The 21,595-nt window shown below is 40.5% G+C and overlaps 1 protein-coding gene across 1 annotated transcript in view; it reads right to left on the reverse strand.

Moving 5' to 3' along the window:
- The window catches only part of CCDC192 (coiled-coil domain containing 192), a 248,717-nt gene that overhangs the window by 57,187 nt on the left and 169,935 nt on the right, over positions 1-21,595 (reverse strand). The window contains exon 6 of the mRNA XM_050795761.1: positions 12,978-13,110. Coding sequence (XP_050651718.1) covers positions 12,978-13,110 — 133 coding nt within the window. The remainder of the gene's footprint in view (positions 1-12,977; positions 13,111-21,595) is intronic.

Raw genomic sequence — 21,595 nt, forward strand, 5'->3', positions numbered from 1 at the left:
GAGAAATAAATCATTTAAAAGGGATAAGAGTGTTTACTTATTTATTGCCTTAGATTAAATTAACCAAAATGAAAGCTGACATAATTGAGGCAATAGAAGACTGATAGATCAGTTTTCTTCAGGAATGTTTTCAAAGGATGAAAGCTTTTTTTATACAATATAAATGAAAGCATTCAGCAGCATGTGCTCATGAAAAAGGAAAAAAGAAAACCTCAAACCAGTTTCCATTCCCATAAGCATTTATTCTGATGTGAATTCTTAGCATCTTGATACTGCTTTATTGATGAATAAATTAAGGTAATTTATTTTGTTTGCCATTATTTCCACATACGAATCTTTGTTTAGAACCCACAGCTTCTGCTAAATAAATTATCTCCCTTTGGCTTCAGATCAAAAACAACCTCAAAAGAAGGTCATCTTTGCTGAAATTCAATTATTGACTCTCTCTTGGGACTTACAAGTAAAAGTTATGGCTATGAAAAAGAAAAGATTAGCCCCTTGTATCTGGAAATTTTGTTTATAGCATCAAGATAGATGGATTATATAAGTTCTAGTTTAAATACTTTGTCTTCTTCTGCTACAATTAATAAAACTAAGCACTGATTCTCACATTCAGAGTAGTCAGCTGTATATTTCCCTCAATTTCTTTGACAATCTCTTAGATTTGTGGAGTTAAGCACATTCTATTAAAAGTATATTCAATTCTAACTTTTGCTTCTATGACTATGTGACACTTAGTGGTTAACATCCATAAATGAGAACAGTAAATAAACATGGCATTTCCATACTCGCATCCAATCCTATTTGAATTAGAAGTAGAGTGATACTAGATCTAGTATTCAGGAGCATGGTCCTGACTTCAAATATCTTTGAGTATGAATATAAATTTATATGTCAGAATTTATCCCAAGTGATGTCCTGACTTTTTTTTTTTCTGTTTTTGTTTTTTGTTTGTTTGTTTGTTTTTGAGACGGAGTCTCACTTTGTTGTCCAGGCTGGAGTGCAATGGCGTGATCTTGGCTCCCTGCAACCATTGTGTCCCAGGTTCAAGTGATTCTCCTGCCTCAGCTACTGAGTAGCTGGGACCGCACCAACCACCACGCCTGGCTATTTTCTGTATTTTTAGTGGAGGCATAGTTTCACCATGTTGGCCAGGCTGGTCTCGAACTCCTGACTTCAAGTGATCCACCCATCTTGGTCTCCCAAGGTATTGGGATTACAGGTGTGAGCCACCATCCCTGGCTGTCCTAACTTTCAGATCTAACAATATGATCACAATAGATATATAAAGTATTAAAATTTGAAAATTAAAAATAAGTATTTTAAAGGAGTTCTTATGTTAAAAGCTTGTTAATCTTTAAAAAATAGTAAATAAGCATTATGAATTAATTAATGCTATACATAATTTAAAATGAAAATGAATAATGTCTGGCTGTGGCAAAACCTTACAAACATGAAATAAAAGCATATTGAAAGTTAACTACATTTTGTCAGAAATTTTCCAGAGGTTTTGGCACTCATCCAAAGTTACAAAAACCTATTTACTCTGAACAGCCATCAAAATTGTTCTGGTCAGCAGGGATAAAGGGACTGGAAGGCATTGTCAAATAGGTTGACATATTGTGAGTCAACTTAGAGGATGATACGTTTGTGTGAAGTCAGAATCCTATTATAGACAGCCTAGTGTGATAAAAACTTTTGTTATCCTATTGCCTTATAAATTTGGGGATTTTTTATTTTTTTTATTTTTTTGAGATGAGTCTCTCTTTGTCACCCAGGCTGGAGTGCAGTGGCGTGATCTCAGCTCACTGCAACCTCCGCCTCCCGGGTTCAAGTGATCCTCATGCCTCAGCCTCCAGAGTAGCTGGGATTACAGGCCTGCGCCACCGTACCCAGCTAAATTTTGTATTTTTGGTAGAGACAGGGTTTCCCCATGTTGGCCAGGCTGGTCTCAAACTCCCTACCTTAAGTGATCTGCCTGCCTCGGGCTCCCAAAGTGCTGGGATTATAGGCGTGAGCCACCGCACCCAGCCTTTTTAAGAGTTAAGATAATACAGATTATAACATAGTGATTCTATAGAAGCTAAGTTTTATCCCCTTGATCTGTCTTGTAAGTACTTGTTCTGCCTTTGAGGACTGGTAACAATTCTTGTTTTCTTTCATTCCTGAAGCATACATGTATTTCTCTTGTCATCTCTCTTTGCATCCTTTCATTTCCTTGGCCTCAGCAATCTACCTTTTTGAGTTACAATAAATTTACAGTTGACCCTTGAAAAACACAGTGGTTAAGGTTGCTGACCTCCTGCACAGTTAAAAATTCACATATAACTTTTGACTCCCCCAAAACTGAACTACTAATAGCCTGCTGTTGACTAGAAGCTTTACTGATAACATAAACAGCAGGTTAACACAAATTTTATGTTATATGTATCATATACTGTATTCTTGTAATACAGCAATCTAGAGAAAAGAAAATGTTATTCAGAAAATTATAAGGAAGAGAAAACATATTGACTATCCATTAAGCAGAAAAATGCATCCAATATCTTCATCTTCAGCATCTGAGGAGGAGGAGGAAGAGAAAGGGTTGGTCTTGTCATCTCAGGGGGGGCAGAGGCAGAAGGAAATCTGGGTGTAAGTGGACCAGCACAATTCAAACATATGTTGTTCAAGGGTTGACAGTATAATAATGCAAGTTCAGTCTGTGGCTGGGCTCCTCCTTCCTTTGTTTTCCAAGTTCTATTCAAAGTTCTCTAGAATAGGAACGGGGCTCCTTACTTATTCACCAGGAAAGCCATGGAAAAAAAGTAGCCCCTGGAACATGTCTTGACCATATTTATGGAGCAGATGCTCTATCAGTGTGCCCAGATTCAGATGATAACTTGGCATAGCAGGACTTCCAGGTCTTAGTGGAAAATTGGGGAGTCAGGGGACATTTATAGCCACAGTTTCTGGGATTAAGAAAAGCACGTGCAGAAGAGCAGTAACATTTTCAGTCTTGCCAGACCCGTTTCCTATGCTTGGCTGAGTTAATAATATACTTTTCTGGGATCCAACTGCATACAAGGCAACTAAGGAAAAATGAATGCTGTTCCTCTCACATTTTTTCTTTTTAATTATATGTTCTTTGGCAAATATCAAATTATGGCTTTATTTAATTGAGGAATTTAGACGCATAGTAGGGTAATCTGGTCCAAGCCAGTGTATCTTTAGAATACTATAGTAAATTACCATATGCACATAGATTACCATAATGCACGGAGGTATATGTCTAATATACATATTAGATACATATAACATTATCCCACTGGCCAGAAATAAATCCTGTGCCTTCAAACAGAAGTCTCCTGCTTGTCCAGCAGAATTTGGTTTTGTGCATCCTTTCTAAATTTGATTTGATGAGCTCAAGCTCCCTAAAAATATCTACTCTTTCCTCCAAATGTATTCATATGACCAACGTAGCTAATCTCTATCCTTAACCTCCTATCAGGAAACACTGAGTTACTAAATAAAATAATAGTGAGGTTTCTGGGGAGTGACAGGAGAGAACACCATTCACTTTTTCTTTGTCAACAAGTGGTTTATACCAGGGACAGCTGCTCCACTATTGACAGCTGGCTGACAATTGTTTGCAACCCCAAAGTCTCCAATTCAGCTTATGTTGACAAATTGATGTCCATCTGCTGATGTTTGACAAAGGAGTGCCCAAGACTGTTCTGCAAATATCCTGGAAGGAAGGATCTTCCTCCCCTGCTCCAGTCTGAGCTATTTAGCAGCATTCCCAAGCAGTACATGCCCTTCAGGTAATCAGAGCAATCTCTGTAGCTAAGAAGGAAACCTTTGAAATTGATCAAGCTCCAATTCCCTCGTGCCTTGTCTGACATTTAGCTGGTGCTTGCCTCTCTGGATACAGAGGCAAGAAGACTTTTTTTTTTAAACAAACAAACAAAAAGTACCATTCCTAAGGAATGGACAGAAGGAAGGGAACACCATTTCCTGATAATGGTCTAATTCCAAAATTAGTCTTATAAACAAAGGAGGGAGGGGACCTTGACATCATTGAATTCCCACAGCTGGTGTAGTTAGAAAACACTGGACCCCAACCAAAAATTTCAGAGTAGATCTTTTTGCCCTTTGTTAATTACAAAATAAACAGATTTCCAGACCTCTCACAAAGCAAGGACATAAATAAGTAGTGTAAAAATGAGAGGGAGAAAAAAAAAGAGAAATTGTGTACTTTCCTGACAAGATAAAACAGTGGATAGTTCTCTTCTCCAAGTTTGTAAGGTTTAACTAAAAACAGTTTAGAAGGCATGGTGAGAGGTGTATTTTGTCTTCTATCCAAAAGTTTCCTCATCTTCTTTTATCTGATAACACTCCCTAGCCCTTCACCTCTGGCACATGACTCAGGTGTGATCCAGGATCATATCCCATTGCCTTGGCTGCAGTAATTGATCTAAGGAGTAAGAAAGTGATATGAGCGGGGGCAATCAAATTCCTTCTCTGAGATTTCTTTGTAGACTGTGAGAAGGAAGCTCTGTTACCTGGAGTCGGGTGTGAATTAATGTTCTTTGATTGCAAGCACTATAAACCAGTGTTAACTACCTAAAGAAAAAAAAAAGAATTTATGGTAATGACATAAGATAGCTTTCTGTATTTTTTTTTTTTTTTTTTTTTTTTGAGATGTAGTCTCTTCCCTCTTCTTTCAGTAACAGAAATCATGCCTCTGTTACTGAAAGAAGGGGGAAGTGGTTCTGAGCAGAAATAGTAAATGTTCACTATAGAGTGTTACTGGACAGCCAAGGGATCCTTTCCCTTTCTGTGCCTGCAGTAGTCTACATGGGATCAACAGGCAAGGAGGGGCCACGGGAGCAGTCTAGAAAGCCTGCGGTTCAGCCTCCTTACCAGCCTGAAGGGCTCATACATCCCTTTCCTTCAACTAGTTTCATTTTAGTTTCTGTCACTTGCAACCAACAAAGTCCTGATCAATGCTTAGTTTTTATCTCAGTGCTGTTTAAGCCTATAGGTCTCTAAAATGACATTTTGAAAATCACAATCACACTAAATTTGTACATATTGAATTAGGCCACAGCCTTCAGCTGAAAGAAGTAACATTTCTTGGGATCTTCTGTGCAATAAATCTCTAAGCTCTGCAGGGACTCCTGAAACAGATGCTTATCCTTGTGGGAACTTCTGAAATCAGGAAGAAGACTTTGGTTTAGGGGTATAGTGGCTCTATTTCAGGAAAATACTTTCAGTGGACAAAGTTAGAGATAACCAACAGGCAATCTCTGAATGAGACCTATAGATTTTTTAATATTTAACTTTTTAGTTAAATATAAGCTATTTATATGAGGCAAATATTAAAACTCCTTAGGAATTTATCATATTTAGAAAGTACACCTTTAGTTGATCACTCCTATGCTCTCTTATTTTTTCCTGCTGTTAATTGCTGGTGTGTATTGGTCTAAATGTAAAATATCCCACCTTGGAGTAGCTTTTGTATCTGAAAATTCAGTGGTAGTGCTGTAAAAGTAAATTCCTTCCTGCAAATCCTGGGGTAATGATTCCTGTGGGGGAGACATCTCTTGTCATTTTGCGTCCAGAATTGGTGGGTTCTTTTTCTCACTGACTTCAAGAATAAAGCTGTGGACCCTCACAGTGAGTGTTATAGTTCTTAAAGATGGTATGTCCGGAGTTTGTTCCTTCAGACGTTCAGATGTGTCTGGAGCTTCTTCCTCCTGGTGGGTTCATGGTCTCGCTGTTAGCAGTGAAGCTGCAGACCTTTGGGGTGAATGTTACAGCTCATAAAAGCAGCGTGGACCCAAAAACTGAGCAGCTGCAAGATTTATTGCAAAGAGGAAAGGAACAAACCCTCCATACTGCGAAAGGGGACTCCAGCGGGTTACCCCTGGCTGGCTCAGGCAACCTGCTTTTATTCCCTTATCTGGCCCCACCCACATCCTGCTGACTGGTCCATTTTATAGAGAGCTGATTGGTCCACTTTACAGAGAGCTGATTGGCCCATTTTGACAGCTGATTGGTGTGTTTACAATCCTTGAGCTAGACAGAGTCACAGAGCGCTAGTTAGCTAGATAGAGTTAGCTAGATACAGAGTACCAATTTGTGTATTTACAAACCTTGAGCTAGACTCAGAGTTCTGATTGGTGTATTTACAATCCTTGAGCCAGACACAGAGTTACAGAGTGCTAGTCCTCCAAGTCTCCACTAGGTTAGCTAGATACAGAGTACCAATTGGTGTATTCACAAACCCTGAGGTAGACAGTGAGTGCTGATTGGTGCACATACAATCCTCCGGCTAGATATAAAAGTTCTCCAAGTCCCTATCCAGTTCAGGAGCCCAGCTGGCTTCACCCAGTGGATCCTGCACCCTGGCTGCAGGTGAAGCTGCCCGCCAGTCCTGAGCGGTGCCTGCACTCCTCAGCCCTTGGGCTGTGGATGGGACCCGGGGCCACGGAGCAGGGGACGGCGCCCGTCGGGGAGGCTCAGGCCCGCGGGGGAGCCCACCGCAGGGGGAAGAGCTCAGACATGGCGGGCTGCAGATTCCCTGCCCTGCGGGCAGGCAGCTAAGGCCCGGCGAGAATTTGAGTGCGGCCCCTGCAGGCCGGCACTGCTGGGGGACCCCGCGCAACCTCTGCCGCTGCTGGCCTGGGTGCTAAGCCCCTCACTGCCCTGGGCCCGCTGGGCCGGCCCGCCAGCCGTTCCCAGTGCGGAGCCCGCGGAGCACGCGCCCACCGAGCCCGCGCCCGCTGGAACTCGCACTGGCCCGTGAGCGCGCGCGCAGCCGCGGTTCCCCCCCATGCCTCTCCCTCCGCACCTCCCCGCAAGCAGAGGGAGGAGGCTCTGACCTCAGCCAGCCCAAAGAGGGACTCCCACGGTGCTGTGGCGGGCTGAAGGGCTCCTCAAGCGCTGCCAGAGTGGACGTCAAGGCTGAGGAGGCGCTGAGAGTGAGGGCTGCTAGCACATTGTCACTTCTTAATTTTCTGTCAAGGCAATAGCACCCTTGGACATAGTAGACAGTAGGGATCAGAAAGTGCAAAAACACTGTGCTTTTGACTACATATCAACCTGAGCTCCATAAAGTCTGATGATGGTGAGCAGTGGTTTTTGACGAAGTCCCAGCAGCTGAAACAGTGAAATTCCAAGACCAGACTAGTTACTTTCTTAGAAAACCCTAGGTAGACTGGGAAAACAAATATCTGTGTTCAGTGGTGAAAGAAGGTTACCTGTAGAACTCATGGTCAAATAATTGGTTGCTAGTATGGCAAATAACAGCTTTGAAAGAGCTAGGCTGGGAGAAATTAGAAGAGGAAAAGGTGGCATTGTTCAACAGACCTACACACAAGTGGACAACTATTCAAGCCTAGTCTTATTCCAGTAAATATTAACATGACCGCTCTCGAAACGCTTGGAATGCTGCCAACTCAAGATTTTATTTAGGCCCAATGCACTTTCTTTAAAATACACTTACACTTGACAGGGTTTTTAGTCAGTGTTAGGATTGCTTTAGTCACTACTTTTTTATTTTCTAATGGAGATAACGTTCACATAACATAAAATTCACCATGTTAGCAATTTTAGAGTGTACAGTTCAGTGGCTTTACTATATTAAAAATACCATGCAATCACTGCTATATCTCATTCCAGAACATTTTTGTCACCTCCAAATCCCTCTTTTCCTAACACCTGGTTGCCACAGGAACTTTGATCCTGAGGAAGTTTGCAGGTGGAGAGGTAAAAAGAATACTGCAAGATAGAGAAGGTTTGAACTCTGTGCCTAGGGGTGAGCATCATGATAAAAGATTCACTTTAAAATATTGATGAAAATTGGCTCTGGGGTGTCGGCAAAGAAATATATTTCCAGACTTTCTCAAGAATGTAGGACAGCAATAGTCTGATACTTAAAATAAATGGGATAAGTTGTCTAGTGTTTAAAAAGTTATGTGTCACTGAAAAATCACTAAAATGTCAATCCTATTACAGGCTTCCCCTCAAAAGTGTAGCTGGCTTGATTCAGACATTGAGTCTTGGATAAACCTACCCTGGGATGTACCAGCACTACCTGGGGAGTACCTCCTTAATGGGAGTAAAACAAAGAGATAACTTTTGAGTTGCCAGGACTTTCATTGAGATAATAGGGACATGCATATGTAGGCTAGACACTTTATTTGGTAGCTGCGTGTATTAAGAGAGAAAAGAAAAAGACACTAAAAGAAAAAAGTTCAGAAGGATGCATTCCCTTAAGTATGCTAGCTTGAAATCTATGAACCAAGTTCCTGATGTTCTGGTCAAAGGCAGGCATTTTCATCAGATCAAGTAACTACTCATGCACCAACAACAGGACACAGTCAATAAGGTCTTTTGCAAAGTAACTGTCCTTCTAAGCCAAAGGAAACAAGGATTGTTGTTTTGTGTGTGTGTGTATGTGTGTGTGTGTGTGTGAGAGAGAGAGAGAGAGAGACAGAATTTCACTCTGTCATCCAGGCTGGAGTGCAATAGTGCGGTCTCGGCTCACTGCAAACTCCACCTCCCAGGTTCAAGCAATTCTCCTGCCTCAGCCTCCCGAGTAGCTGGGATTACAGGCACCCACCATCACACCTGGCTAATTTTTGTGTTTTTAGTAGAGATGGGGTTTCACCGTGTTGGCCAGGCTGGTCTTGAACTCCTGACCTCAGATGATATGCCTGCCTCAGCCTCCCGAAGTGCTGGGATTACAGGTGTGAGCCACCACGACTGGCCACAAGGATTGTTTTAAAATTTAACCTTAGGTTCCAGCATACTGAAGTGTACCAAAAGGTGAACTCAAGCTTTGAAGGGATACAATAGGTGTTTTTACTGAGTTCTGCTGAATAGAGCTGTAAGCATTTCAGGTGTGGAAATGATGGAGGAATCCGCCTTGGGTTGTGATTATTTGAACAAAGTAAAATCAACAAACAACACTCAGGCTGTAGGTAAGTTTCCCGCTGTGCCAGTTTTGTAATAAAGGTGCTTTTCTTTTCAGCTGAACTTTCCATCGAGACTTAAATCGTTTATTTCTTTGGAGGTAATTTAAGCACACTGCCAATGAAATAGTTTACTGTGTTTAGGTTTTTTAAAAAAAGAAATTTGATAGCACACAGTTTCATTAATTTGAATATGAATATGCCTAAAAATATTCCTAATATTCTGGAAGATCCCTCTGATTCCTCTGATCAGAAGACCTGAATGGCAGACCTGAATGACCTATAGACTGCTTAGAAAATGAACCAAACAAGGAAAAATCACACAGAGGTAAAAAGGAGTTTTAACTTATTTGGAAACATTTCATTAATCTGCTTATTAGAACTGTAAGCATCAGTTTGTAACTATAACAGAGAAATAGTGGAATGCTAATCTAGGTAACAAATGTCACTTAGAATCAACACTTTTTTTCCCTTCTCGCCATATAATTGTTAAAACAAAGCAAGCCTTCAGAGTAGGTGACCATGTATCACTTACTGAAGGCTAGAAGGGGACTCCTTTTCTAAAGTGGTTCACTCTATTTATTATGGGGTCTGAAATTATACCATTGGAGATTTATTTCTTAGACCATGACAGTCTTTTGTTCATTGAAGAAGAATCGACTTTTAAAGTACAAATACCCATGGTATGGGTGGCTCAGTAAATATTACACTATATATATGTATATATATTTTATTTTACTTTTTGAGACCCAGTCTCACTCTGTCACCCAGGCTGGATTGCAGTGGTGGGATCTCAGCTCACTGCAACCTCTGCCTCCCAGGTTCAAGTGATTCTCCTGCCTCAGCCTCTGGAGTAGCTGGGATTACAGGTACCCACCACCATATCCAGCTAATTTTTGTATTTTTAGTAGAGATGGGGTTTCCCCATGTTAGCCAGGCTGGTCTCAAACTCCTGACCTCCGGCGATCCATCCACCTCGGCCTCCCAAAGTGCTGGGATTACAAGTGCGAGTCACCATGCCTGGCCTACACTATATTTTAACTTGACCACTAGTTGAAGGTGTATTGGAGATGTTTTTTGTTTGTTTGTTTAAATTTATTTTCATTTTATTTTTTGAGACAGAGTCTTGCTCTTTCACCAAGGCTGAAGTGCAGTGGCAAGATCTCAGCTCACTGCAACCTCTGCCTCCCAGGTTCAAGCAAGTCTCATGCCTCAGCCTCCCAAGTAGCTGGGATTACAGGAATGCACCACCACGCCTGGCTAGGAGATACTGATTTTGCCTATCACTCTTTTCCAGTAATGAGATATTCCTTTAAGAAAGTGGATTTCTCTTAATCCAGCTCTGTGCTTTTGGTGGGAGCTGGCAGCTGGAGCATTCTCCTTCCCCATGTTTACTTTCTCTATCCTGCCACCCAGTGGTGGAGACATGACTACGGTTTGTCCAACCTTATTTCCTCAGCCCTGGCCACAAAGATTGGTTCATATCCACAGATGGGTACCCAACTAAGCTAGGATTGATTTCTTTCTTGTACTTTCCAACTGGAGCTAGTGGAAAAATGCTTTCTTTCCTCCCTGGAGATTATATGATAAGGAGGGCAGCCCATAGCTGCTTGTGGCCATATTTCCATTCTCTTCTGACATCTAGCTTGAGAGAATCAAGTCTCAATGCAGAAAGAAGCAGAGGTGAGTGACACAGAAGTTTCCTGATGGTCCTTTAGACTGGAATCCATCTGACTCTAAGGCTAGTGCAGTGCTCTCTCTTGGTTTGTTTACATGCACCAGTAAATCACCCTTTCTCCTTAAGCTGTTATGACTGGAGCTCATTTGCAAACAGAGGTCTGAAAACCCAAAACAAACATTTTACAAGATAATCAGGGCAGTGGTGTTGTTCTAGGTCCAGAAACGTGTGTGTGGGGGGTGGGTCAGCCCTAATTGTCCTGTGATTAAATAGGGGTCATTGTGTGTTAAAGTTACTGGAGATCTTTTCAGACTTTATTCTGAAGTGAATTCAGAGGCCAAGGTTACCAAGGTTTCTGAGAATGCTGGTTAATATTATGCTGGGACCACAATGGCCTTGACGATCTCACGGACTATTGAATTTGGGTGAGGCTGCAAGGGACCTGCGGAAGAGCAAGATTGTGCAAATATTTGATTTAGGATCTTGGTGCTACATGTCAGTCAACTGAGTCAGTTTCCCCACCAAATAAGAGAAGCAACATGTAGCTCCAAAAGAGAATCACTGTCTTGATCCATAATGGATGGCTTTATTTAAATCTTAAATTTACATCTGTTCATGAGTAGCCATGTTTTTCTCTACAGGTAGTTAAAAAAACCACACACACAAACAGAATAATGGGCAAAAAAAAAAGGGTAGGATTTAATGTTTTCTTCCCTCTCCCAAGCCATTAGAGTCCTAGTCCCTCAGTATTATTTAAATTTTGCCCTCTCAAAATATCCGAGAGACAAAATTGTCATTAGACAGTAAGTAATATTGAAAAAAGGAAACTATTAGAGACCTTGCGATTATTTTTCTTTGCACGGCGTTTAAAATGCAATTGAAAAGTTGAAAGCTTCTCTTAAGCGAGCTGGGGAACCTTCTCCAATGTGCTCTACAATCATTGTCAGTTTCTTCTAATGAAACCAGTGAAAAATCTGGCTAATGCCTCAGAATAAGGACTTTTAAATGGATAATATTCTCTAACAGATTTTATTCTTTTAGGCTTCATGGTGGTAAAAGCAAATTTACAAACTGCCTTTATGTTGTTTTATTGAAAGAAAAAACTATGTTTCAAGTTCACAGTGTTACGTGCATTTGAATCCTGGGAAAGCACTATTCAAAATTGAAAATGAAAATCAAATTCATATGAAAAGCTTTACCATGTAGTCAGGGTGCTGGGAGTGTCTCCCTTTCTGAAACTACACTTCACCTGCTTCCTTCTCCTCCATTTGGTTCTGCATTACTCCTCTTTTTCCACAATTACTTATGAGTAATAAAGGAAGCCAGAGTAAGAACGATGACATGTTCCTGGCTTTGCAAGAGTGGCACACATCAAAGGAAGACATTTTTCCCAGGGAACCACAGCTTTGCAAGAGATTCACCAGGCAGGAATGAAGTTTGATATTACTGCGACATAGCAGAGGGAATGCCCTGAGTCTCCCAAAGATGGGAAAGGCACACTAGGGTACAGTCAGCTGCTGCTCTAGAGGCTAACTCTCCAAGTGTTGCTTGTGCAGTGGCAGGGTAATGAACATCTCTAAGCCGCTGCTTATTCTTAGGGAATTCGTAAATGTACTTACCTTAGAGGTTATTCTTAGAATTAAATAGACATGGAATGCTTAGCAAAATACCTGGCCCATGGTACTATATTAAATGTTAACTAGTGTTCTTGCTAAAATAACAGTCTGAGATTTGGGGTTTTCTTGTTTGTTGTTTGCTTGTTTGTTGCCTAACGGTGTGTTTATAGTTTGTTAGCTGGAGAAGTCTTTTTTTAAAAAATCAGAACCAATGTGGCTATTCACAATTTTCTGAACTACCCAGATTTCATCTCCAGCCAGCCTTCCCTGCTTGTTTCTGGTTCATTTGCCTATTGGGAAAAAAAAAAAAAAAAGATTATCTTCTCTTCCCCGTGCCCTAGTCTGTCAGCCTGTGTTTTCAGACAGCTCTGTCTCACTCCAGAGCCCAGTCCCTGCAGGCGCCTGCCTGACTTCTTATGCCCTGCCCTCCCCTTACTACCACCCAGCTTGTCCAGCAACACTTCTCAGATCTATTTCAGTCTAGCTCTTCAGCCTCAAAGACTTTCCCTTAACGAGCAAACCGCTTATTCATTCTCTGCCCCTCTCAAGGTGAAAGTGAATCCAGCCTGGAGTTAGTAGTTCATGTGCTGTATCTATTGGTGCCACACAGAGGTCAGGCCAGGCCTGTGGCCTCGTTTTTTTTTTGCTTTGTTGCCAATACAACTACATACATCACCCAGCTGATGGGCCAGTGTGGATCTGTCACGTGGTAATACTGACCTCTAGGGGCTGGCTTTCCTTCACATAGAGTCTTTATCTTCTCATTGAGTTCCAGAACTGTGATGGCAGCCTCTTGCTTAGCTGTTGCCAAATCAGTTTGTAGCTTTTTCACTTTCTTTTCATGCTTTAGTTTCTTAAACAAATAAAAAATAAAAAAATAAGAGTTTCCATCCCTGGGGACAGACGCATCAAAGAAATAAAAGGAAAGATGTCCGAACAAACGCTGCCTTTGAAGCCTGCTTAGATGAAACACTCCCTGTTTATCTAGATTGAGTCCTGTTCGAGGTTTGTGAAACAGTGTATGTGCTCCTGTCAGAGCGTTTGAACCCTCAACAAAAAAAGCCCACTCTCTACATCATAGTATCTTTTACACTTTTGAAGAGTTTTTATCTGGGTCAGAACCCTGTTGCTTATAATAGAGGCAATTAGAAGAACTCTAGTTGCCAGTTGGCATTTGCCACTGAGGTACTAATGCCTACTAGTATCAGATTTTTTTTCCCCATCTGTAAGTAGACTCCTGTGAAATAGAGCCTTGATTCTAAGTCATTTCCCCCTCAACACTATAATGGTTTGCTTTCAGATACATTCTAAAATGTGTGATGTGACCACCAAATGCTGGTGTTTTCTGATATTTAGTATGGGATCCATATGGGGAAAGTGTCAAGGGTAAGAAAGGGTCAAGCATAAGAATGGTTTTTAAGCAGTAGTGAACAGGGATGCCTTGCTCTAAAATAATTTGATTTATGAGACCTAAATCTTTGGGAGAGCTGCATCAGGAACTTGTTACATAACTGAAGGATTCACCTTGACACTTCATGGCTCAAAAGTTCCTTTTAGGGTTTCAAAGTAGATTTGATTCTTTAAAATTGGATTTATCTGCTACTTTGGAAAAGCTATCTGTTGTGAAAGGTGTTGCATTTGTACTTTCGTGTTGCTTTTGTATAGCTACCTTTCCATTGAAGAGCTCACCTTGCCAAGTCTTTGTGTGCTGGTAATTAGGAAGCTCAGAAAATGATCTACTAACATTTCTTATCAGACATAAATCTTGAGATAGGGAAGGGATGGTTTTTGCTCACTAGGGAAGATCACGTTCTTCCCTGGCCTCTGAAGGCAGTATACTCAGGCAGCAGGGAATTACTCTACTCTTTGAGAGTAACACCAGTAAAATCAATTTATCAAAAACGGTCTTAAATAGAAACGGGCCTTTCATTTCAAAGACCCCTCATTTCACTTTTTGCTTTGTTGCCAGTATGACTACATACATCATCTGGATTATTTATGAGATCTAAACCTGTGGGAGGTCACTCAGATCAGGTTATCTTCTAGACCCCAAACAGGAAGATCAGGACTTCACTAAAGCTTAGTTAATGGCATAAACAGGGCTAAAGGAAATGTGTTACTCGAAGGAGAATGGTAGGCGTGGAACTTCTTTAAGGGGAGTTAGAGGGTAGAATTAGGCAAGGTTCAGCCAGCACAATCCATGTGAAAGGTACCCTGAGCCACAACGCAAAGGCCTGGGTTTCATGGCAGTACTTGTAAAGAGGTAGTACTAATTATTAGGATGCATCCTCTGGGTGTCAGGCATGATGCTGGCCAGATGTTGAAACATGAAGACTGATGAAGTCTCTGCCTCCAAGTCATGAAGACCTTCTAACGAATTCCCTTCTTCTGAGCCTCTATTTACTAAAAGGCTTCATAATTTGGCCTGTCATGTACATTAGTTCAGGAGAGACCGAGCTGACCAAGAAATATGTCTGACTATTTGGCAGCTGGACAGCTGTGTTTTTCAATTATTAAGTTGGCATTTTAATATATACCTCTGTCTCTTGTGAGCTGGTTTGGGTCAGCTTATTCATGAGGATCTTATCTATCCCAGGCCTGCAGTGACAGCACCTTGTGAGGTCCTGGATGGTCACCATTGACCTTTTCCTCTTCAATACTCTTCCATGCTTAAATTTCTACACTTTCTTTTTACAATTTAGAACTTTGGAGATATAGAGTAGGAGGAAGGGTACAGAAATGAAAATTGAGAAAGTGGAGAGAATGAGGGAAAATAAGACAAGAGAGATTGCGAAAGGAGTGCTAGAAAGTGTCCTAAAGGAACTAACAATGGTATGTGTGCTGAAATGTTAAGGACTAGGTGTGCTAATGAGAGCAAGTTGCACTGAAATGCATAAATAAGACAGTTGGATAGAGAAAAAATAGATACCTGATAAGATGAAGAAGATAGCAAAATATTCATTGTAGAATCTATTTTTTGACTTATATGCGTGTTTACTACATAATTATTTCAACTTTTTTGTATGTTTGCAATTTTTCATTATAGGATATTGGGGGAGAAAGAACTAAGATTTATCTTCCTTACATTGCCCCTCCCTTAATTCTTAATAAATGGTATTCAGATTCTCAAATCATGTCACAACTCTTCACATGCAGATATGTATTTTTCCAGAAACTTTTCTCATAGTATGCATTGACAGTAAATAAACACAAGAAAAAATAAATGCAGTGAGGTGAGAATTAATGAACAGTCACTAGGAGCTGCCATGGTGTCTGTCACTAAGAAAAAGGCTTACCAAGCTACATTTTCATTTTTATGGAATAATTTGATGAATAGAATTCAGGAACTCAGTGAACAGAGACAGGGTTTCTCAATATCAGTTAAGAATTTCACCTTTCTAGGTACACATTTTAACTCTTTTTAAAAAAATATTCAATTACCAGAAAACACGTTCCTGTCTGTCTTTTACGGTGATTGTATTGTTCTATCTCTTCTATTATAATATTTGTATATTTACCTTATAATCTGAGAAGGAAATTGAGACTATTTAGTTTGGAGAAGACATTACAGTATACAGGGCAGTCATGGCAGTTGACTTTAGTTACCTAAGGGACTATTCAAGAGGAGAGGAAGCTGAGTCAAACAATGTTGTTTTCAAGATAACACGAAGAACAATGGGTAGAAACCATGAGGAGGCAGACGTTGGCACAACATGAGAAAGAACCCTCCGACAATCAGAGCTGCATCCAGAACAAGATAGGATGCATCCTGGCAAAGACCTCCTGCTCTGGGAAAGATCAAGCAGGGACTGGATGGACATCTTCAGACAGGCCCTTGGTGACCTGTGGGACCTGGGTTGAGAGGTCATTGGAAGTTGGGCTTCCCTCAACTCTTTCCACTTCTGGCTTTCTCCAGCTCCCTGAGGGGCACAGCACATGAGTAAATGAACATCTCAGCCCTCAAAGCCTCCAGGGTTGGTGTAGTTGGTACAGTTTAAAGATAATTCTGGTATTTGTGAGAAGTTGGATAAGAAGGCCAAGAAAGCCTGTGGGTCCCTTAGAATTCAAGGATGATGTGAATCAAAATGTCACTTTAATATTTAGCTATAAGGGAGGGGAAAATTAAATTTAAATTAAAAATTGGATAAAAGACTTAGATTGGCTGTCTAATGTTTCTGTTGGGACCTTTTGATTACTCAGATACACTTAAAAATAGTTCAACATCTTCATCTTTTTTTTTTTTTTTCTTTTCTTCAGAAAGAATTGCTCTCTGCTATTAATTCATAGCTTTAACCAAGCCCTTTGGGCATTTCAAACAATTCAATTTGCCAACATGTTTTTTATTAGTCATAGACATCAAATGATTTCAGCAACAATAATATTTTCCTTGCTGTTTGCCGTTCACTAGCCAGGCAACCCAAATGTCATACTTGAATCTAATGCAGTCTGTTATGGTCTCCTTAGTAACTAGGAACTCTCTTTGGTGATTACTGAAAGGATAGGAAGGCTTTATAGCTTGGAGGTAAATTCCTATTACTGTGCTCTTTTCCTACTGCTCCTACTGGGTGGAAAGAGGGAGGAAATCATGTATTTGTGCAATGTTTTGAAAAGGAAATATCTATTCGTATCGTATTGCTGAATGGCTTGCATTATTCCAAGTTAATGAGAATTAGAAATAACCAGGGAACTATTCATAGAAGAGGGTCAACACAAAGTTGCCAGCACTGTTTAAAATTTCTGGGTATTTCCACATACTTTAAACTGTGGCAGTTACCCAATTGCCTGGCCCATGACATTTCTAAGCCTTAGATTCATGTCATAGGACTACTGTGGGAATCCAAGGACATAACATAGAAATGACAGCACCCGGCACTATGCCATGTAGTAGTTATGTCTTTCTGGTTTTGTCATTACTCTTAAAACACATAAGAGAAAGTTTGAACTCTTCACTAAAACACTAAGCACCTTCTCTAAGGATACTTTAGAGGATACTAAGGATAGAGAAGGTATCTTTTCTAAGCACCTTCTCTAAGAATACTTTAGTGTTTTAGTGAATAATTGAAATGTTACAGAAAATAAAATGGAAGTTGTCATACTTTACAGAAAATAAAATTTGTACTTAATTGAAAGCAAGACATTTCATTTCTTCTTCTTTTTTTAGAAATTAAGTTTTCCGCATGATTGCATTGATCTCCTCCTCACTTTGGATGGGTAGACAAAACTTAATGTTCTGAAAACAGACATGCAAATAGCCTTGATTCAATCTCCTGCCAGAGCTGGCCCGGTGCCTAGGCAAAGTCGGTGACTGCCTGCGTGTAATGATGTGAGGAGCACTCCAAGGCACTGCCTCTTGCTCCTCACAGCAGCTCTCTCTTGGGCCTGCCAGGGCAGAGCTTCCTCCCACTTTATCTGAAGTTTACTCTGTCCATCCCAGCCTCCTTCACTTAAGAGCCTGTATAACAAAGGGATTTTGTCTTCAGTGGCCCACTAAGAAAATGCTTACTACTAAAGACGTAAAAGAGAATTTGGTTTGAATACAGAAGGTATACAAGGGTTCTTCCTTGCATTTCTCTTCTAATAGCCAATCAGTAATAGTAATGAAAGTTATAAATAGTGATAGAATTTGGATACAACTTGTCTTTAAAAGTCAATTTTACATGTTTTGTATTTATAATACCCTCAGGAGAATATTTTAAAGTCTAGGGATGTCAAATGTGTGTCATGTATGTTCTTTTTCAGTTCATGGCAGGCCTTTGATTTGGGGATTCTTTAACGCTGTGTTGCACCCCTGGATTCACAATCATTTAGTCACACTTTCAGCAGCCACTGCCCATTGATGAAACCTGTCATCTGTGTTAGTATCTCTCTATGTAGACAAGGAAGTTGAGCTGCAAGAGAGTTCAGCTGGACCTAATCCTTGTTGTACAGTGAGTAGACAGCTAAATGGACTTGAACCAAGGTCTTTTTATTCCAGACGTTGATTTTTTTTCCAATGACAACATGAGTCTGCACTGATCAATAGCACCATATTATTATTATTATTTTTAAGTTACTTAAAGGTAACCTAGAAAGGCAATGTGACAGCTTGGTTATAAAAATTTTGCATTGAAGTGTGCCGGTGAAGTGTGATGGCATTTATTGCATGAGTTGCCAAGATATCCCTAGAGAACCTAGGAAATAAAGGGAAGATTTGATGAGCCCAGCTAAGGGCACTCTGAGACAGGTATTGTTCTTTCCCTTTAGTATCTTTCCTTGGAGTATCCTGAATTGATTCTTGTTATTGTGACCATTCTGTTGAGTCATCTGAAGTGACAAAGGATGGATCAGATGAACCTTTCTTACAAATGCCTCAAATGAAAAACATCACAAATATAAGACACAGCTTTTTCTTATTTAATTTGATAAAGTTTTGCGGAGCTAGTTGATACACAGACCCTTAGGACTCACCCTAACCTTGACCCAGAGCCCGATCCCACTGGTAGATGCTTGATGGCCAAGAGAGTCAGATCTTGGAAATCAAAGCTAACACCTTTCAGTTCTTTGCAGTAGCCCTCCCATCTGAGTCCCGACTCATTTTATTTCATGTTGCAAAATGCTATAGAAATATATTTTAGTTACTCCTGAAACCCAAGGTTTGGGATTTATAATAAAAAGAAAACAAAATCCCAGTAATTCGACCAACAACCTGACTCACTATAGGGGAAGAATTTGCTTATAGTTGGAGCCAAATCTCAGTTCGTTCCCTCTGTAGGATAAATAGTTATTAGATACAGAAGTGGCATTTGACAATAGATGTTCTGCTTTACAGGATGCCTGTATAAGTGTTTATTTAAGAGAAACTACGAATTAATACAAGATAAAGGGATAACCTTACACTTAGGGTGAATTCCAGTGATAAGATAGAACGTTCTAATAGTAGAGTTGTCCAAAAATTGGAATGTTTTGCCCTAAAATACAGTGCGCTTCCCTCCCCTGCATGTGGTAGACAGGCCATTGCTGGGAGTGTTCCAGAGAGATGTTAACAGTTATTGGTCACCTACAATATGCCAAGCATCATTCTGAGAACTTTATATGTACTAGCTTCTTTTATTTTATTTTATTTTATTTTATTTTATTGAGATGGAGTTTTGCTCTTATTGCCCAGCGTGGAGTGCAGTGGTGTGATCTCAGCTCACTGCAACCTCCACCTCCCAGGTTCAAGTGATTCTCCTGCCTCAACCTCCCAAGTAGCTGGGACTACAGGCGCCCGCCACCACGTCCAGCTAATTTTTTGTATTTTTAGTAGAGATGGGGTTTCACCATGTTGGCCAGGCTGGTCTCGAACTCCTGACCTCAGATGATCCACCTGCCTCAGCCTCCCAAAGTGCTGTGATTACAGGCATAAGCCACCACGCCTCATTTCATTTTTGCAGCAAGCCAATGAGGGAGAAGTATTATAAATCCTATTTTCAGTTGCAAATACTGAGACACAGAAAGATTTAAGTATCTTGCCCAAAGTGAAGTGGTGAGTCACAATTTAAATCTCTGTGCTCTATCTCCAGACTTTGCTTTCTATCATAATGCTGTGCATGCCTCAGTCAGTGTCTTACCCAGTGTCCTACATTGTGGGGAGTTTTGATAAGAGGGCATTTCAGTTTCTTGGGTTTTTTTTGACAGAATCTCTCTCTGTGACTACACACCCACCGCCACTCCCAGCTAATTTTTGTATTTTTCGGTAAAGACAGGGTTTCATCATGTTGACCAGACTGGTTTCGAACTTCTGACCTCAAGTGATCTGCCTGCCTTGGCCTCACCAAGTGCAGGGATTACAGGCGTTAAACATCACACATGGCCAAGGCATTTCAGATTCTATAAATTTATTTTAAAGCAAGTGAAAGCAGTGTCTAACCTCTGACCATGAAGTCTTATAGACATGGACTTGACCACTCAGTATGAATTAGAGTCAGATGGAATCATCAAATCTTGGATGACACAGAATTGGATGCCCTCTTACGGGACAAACTGTCCAGTGTTTTGAAATGGAGAAGTAGAAACAGATAAAAATGAAATAATTTGCCAAATTCATTAATATAAAGTTCCAAGAAGCAAAACTCAGAGCCAGATTTTCTGATTCCTTGTCTTATTGCCCCCTTTCCTGACCCCACATTATGCTGCTCCTTGGCCATAAGAACTGAAGAGCAATGGGATGGCTATGTCATGGGAATCTGGAGTGGGACCTAAGATTTTTTAAGTGTAAGGTTCCAGTATCAGAAGCAGCAAGACTTTTTGGCAGGCAACCTTCACTTAAAGCCCCCTTTATAGAGAGCTGGGGAAGACTGGACTCAGGCCCCTTTACGTAGTATACATAGACAGGCAGAAAGGTCCAGGAAGTTGATAGAATGGTCTAGGCAGCTAAGATCTTGCTAACTTGGAAAAAAAAAAAAAAAAGAAAGAAAGAACAAAAAAAGCTGGATCAATGTCTACTAGCAAACCTGTTTTCACAGAGCATTATGCTATATGCCATATTCCAACCCATTTCTGAGTTTAAGGAGGTTCTACTTGCAGATTCTTTTCTTTGGGTAATACTGCCGCATCTTTTTACCCAGTAAACATCAATGAAGTTGATAATCAAGATTTTTGAGAAAGAAAGAACCTATCGTACAATAAATAAGTTTTCATATTACTGGCTGAGCATAGCAAAGAACAAATCTGAGAGCTCAAGCAGGTCGTGCGAAGAGAAAACGTAGACCAAGGAGGAGATCTGGCTTTACCAGATTTGGTCTTACGATCTCAATCACACCCTGAGAACAGAGAGAGAAGTGCACTGTCACACCTAGCAGTGCCTGGCAAGAAGCTGTTTTCTAGTCCAATTCCCCCTGGGGACAGAAAGCGCCCACAGGGCCAAAGCTATATATGAAGCAATTTCAGTTTCTCAGCCCTACCTCTACAGTTGTTGGTATAATATCATTGGCAGACATCTGTAAGAAGTGCCGTGAGTAGAAGAGCACAGAAACCAGAGAGGATGGAATTTACAAGTGGTGAAAAAGAATTCCCATACCTGCTTAGTGAAAGTGCTGCTAAGCTCTTCTAACATGATTACAAAAATAATGAAGAGTAATAACTTTATAATCGGTCAGATACTTTGCTTTTTCTGTGTCCAGCACTCTCTTTGAACTTGACTGAAGCTCTCTTCCGAAAGAAAAAACAGCTATTGGCCATCTGTGACTTATCTGGGATCAGAAAGCACAGGCATGTGTTCAAGGACTGGAAAATTGAGGTACTGAAGCACCAAGGTACTTAATTCACCTTTAGGGTTTTTGGTGTAGTAAGGAAAACCTAATTAAATTAATTTTCCCAAT

Source organism: Macaca thibetana, chromosome 6 (assembly GCF_024542745.1).
Source record: "Macaca thibetana thibetana isolate TM-01 chromosome 6, ASM2454274v1, whole genome shotgun sequence".
In the NCBI taxonomy this organism is placed as follows: Eukaryota; Metazoa; Chordata; class Mammalia; order Primates; family Cercopithecidae; genus Macaca; species Macaca thibetana.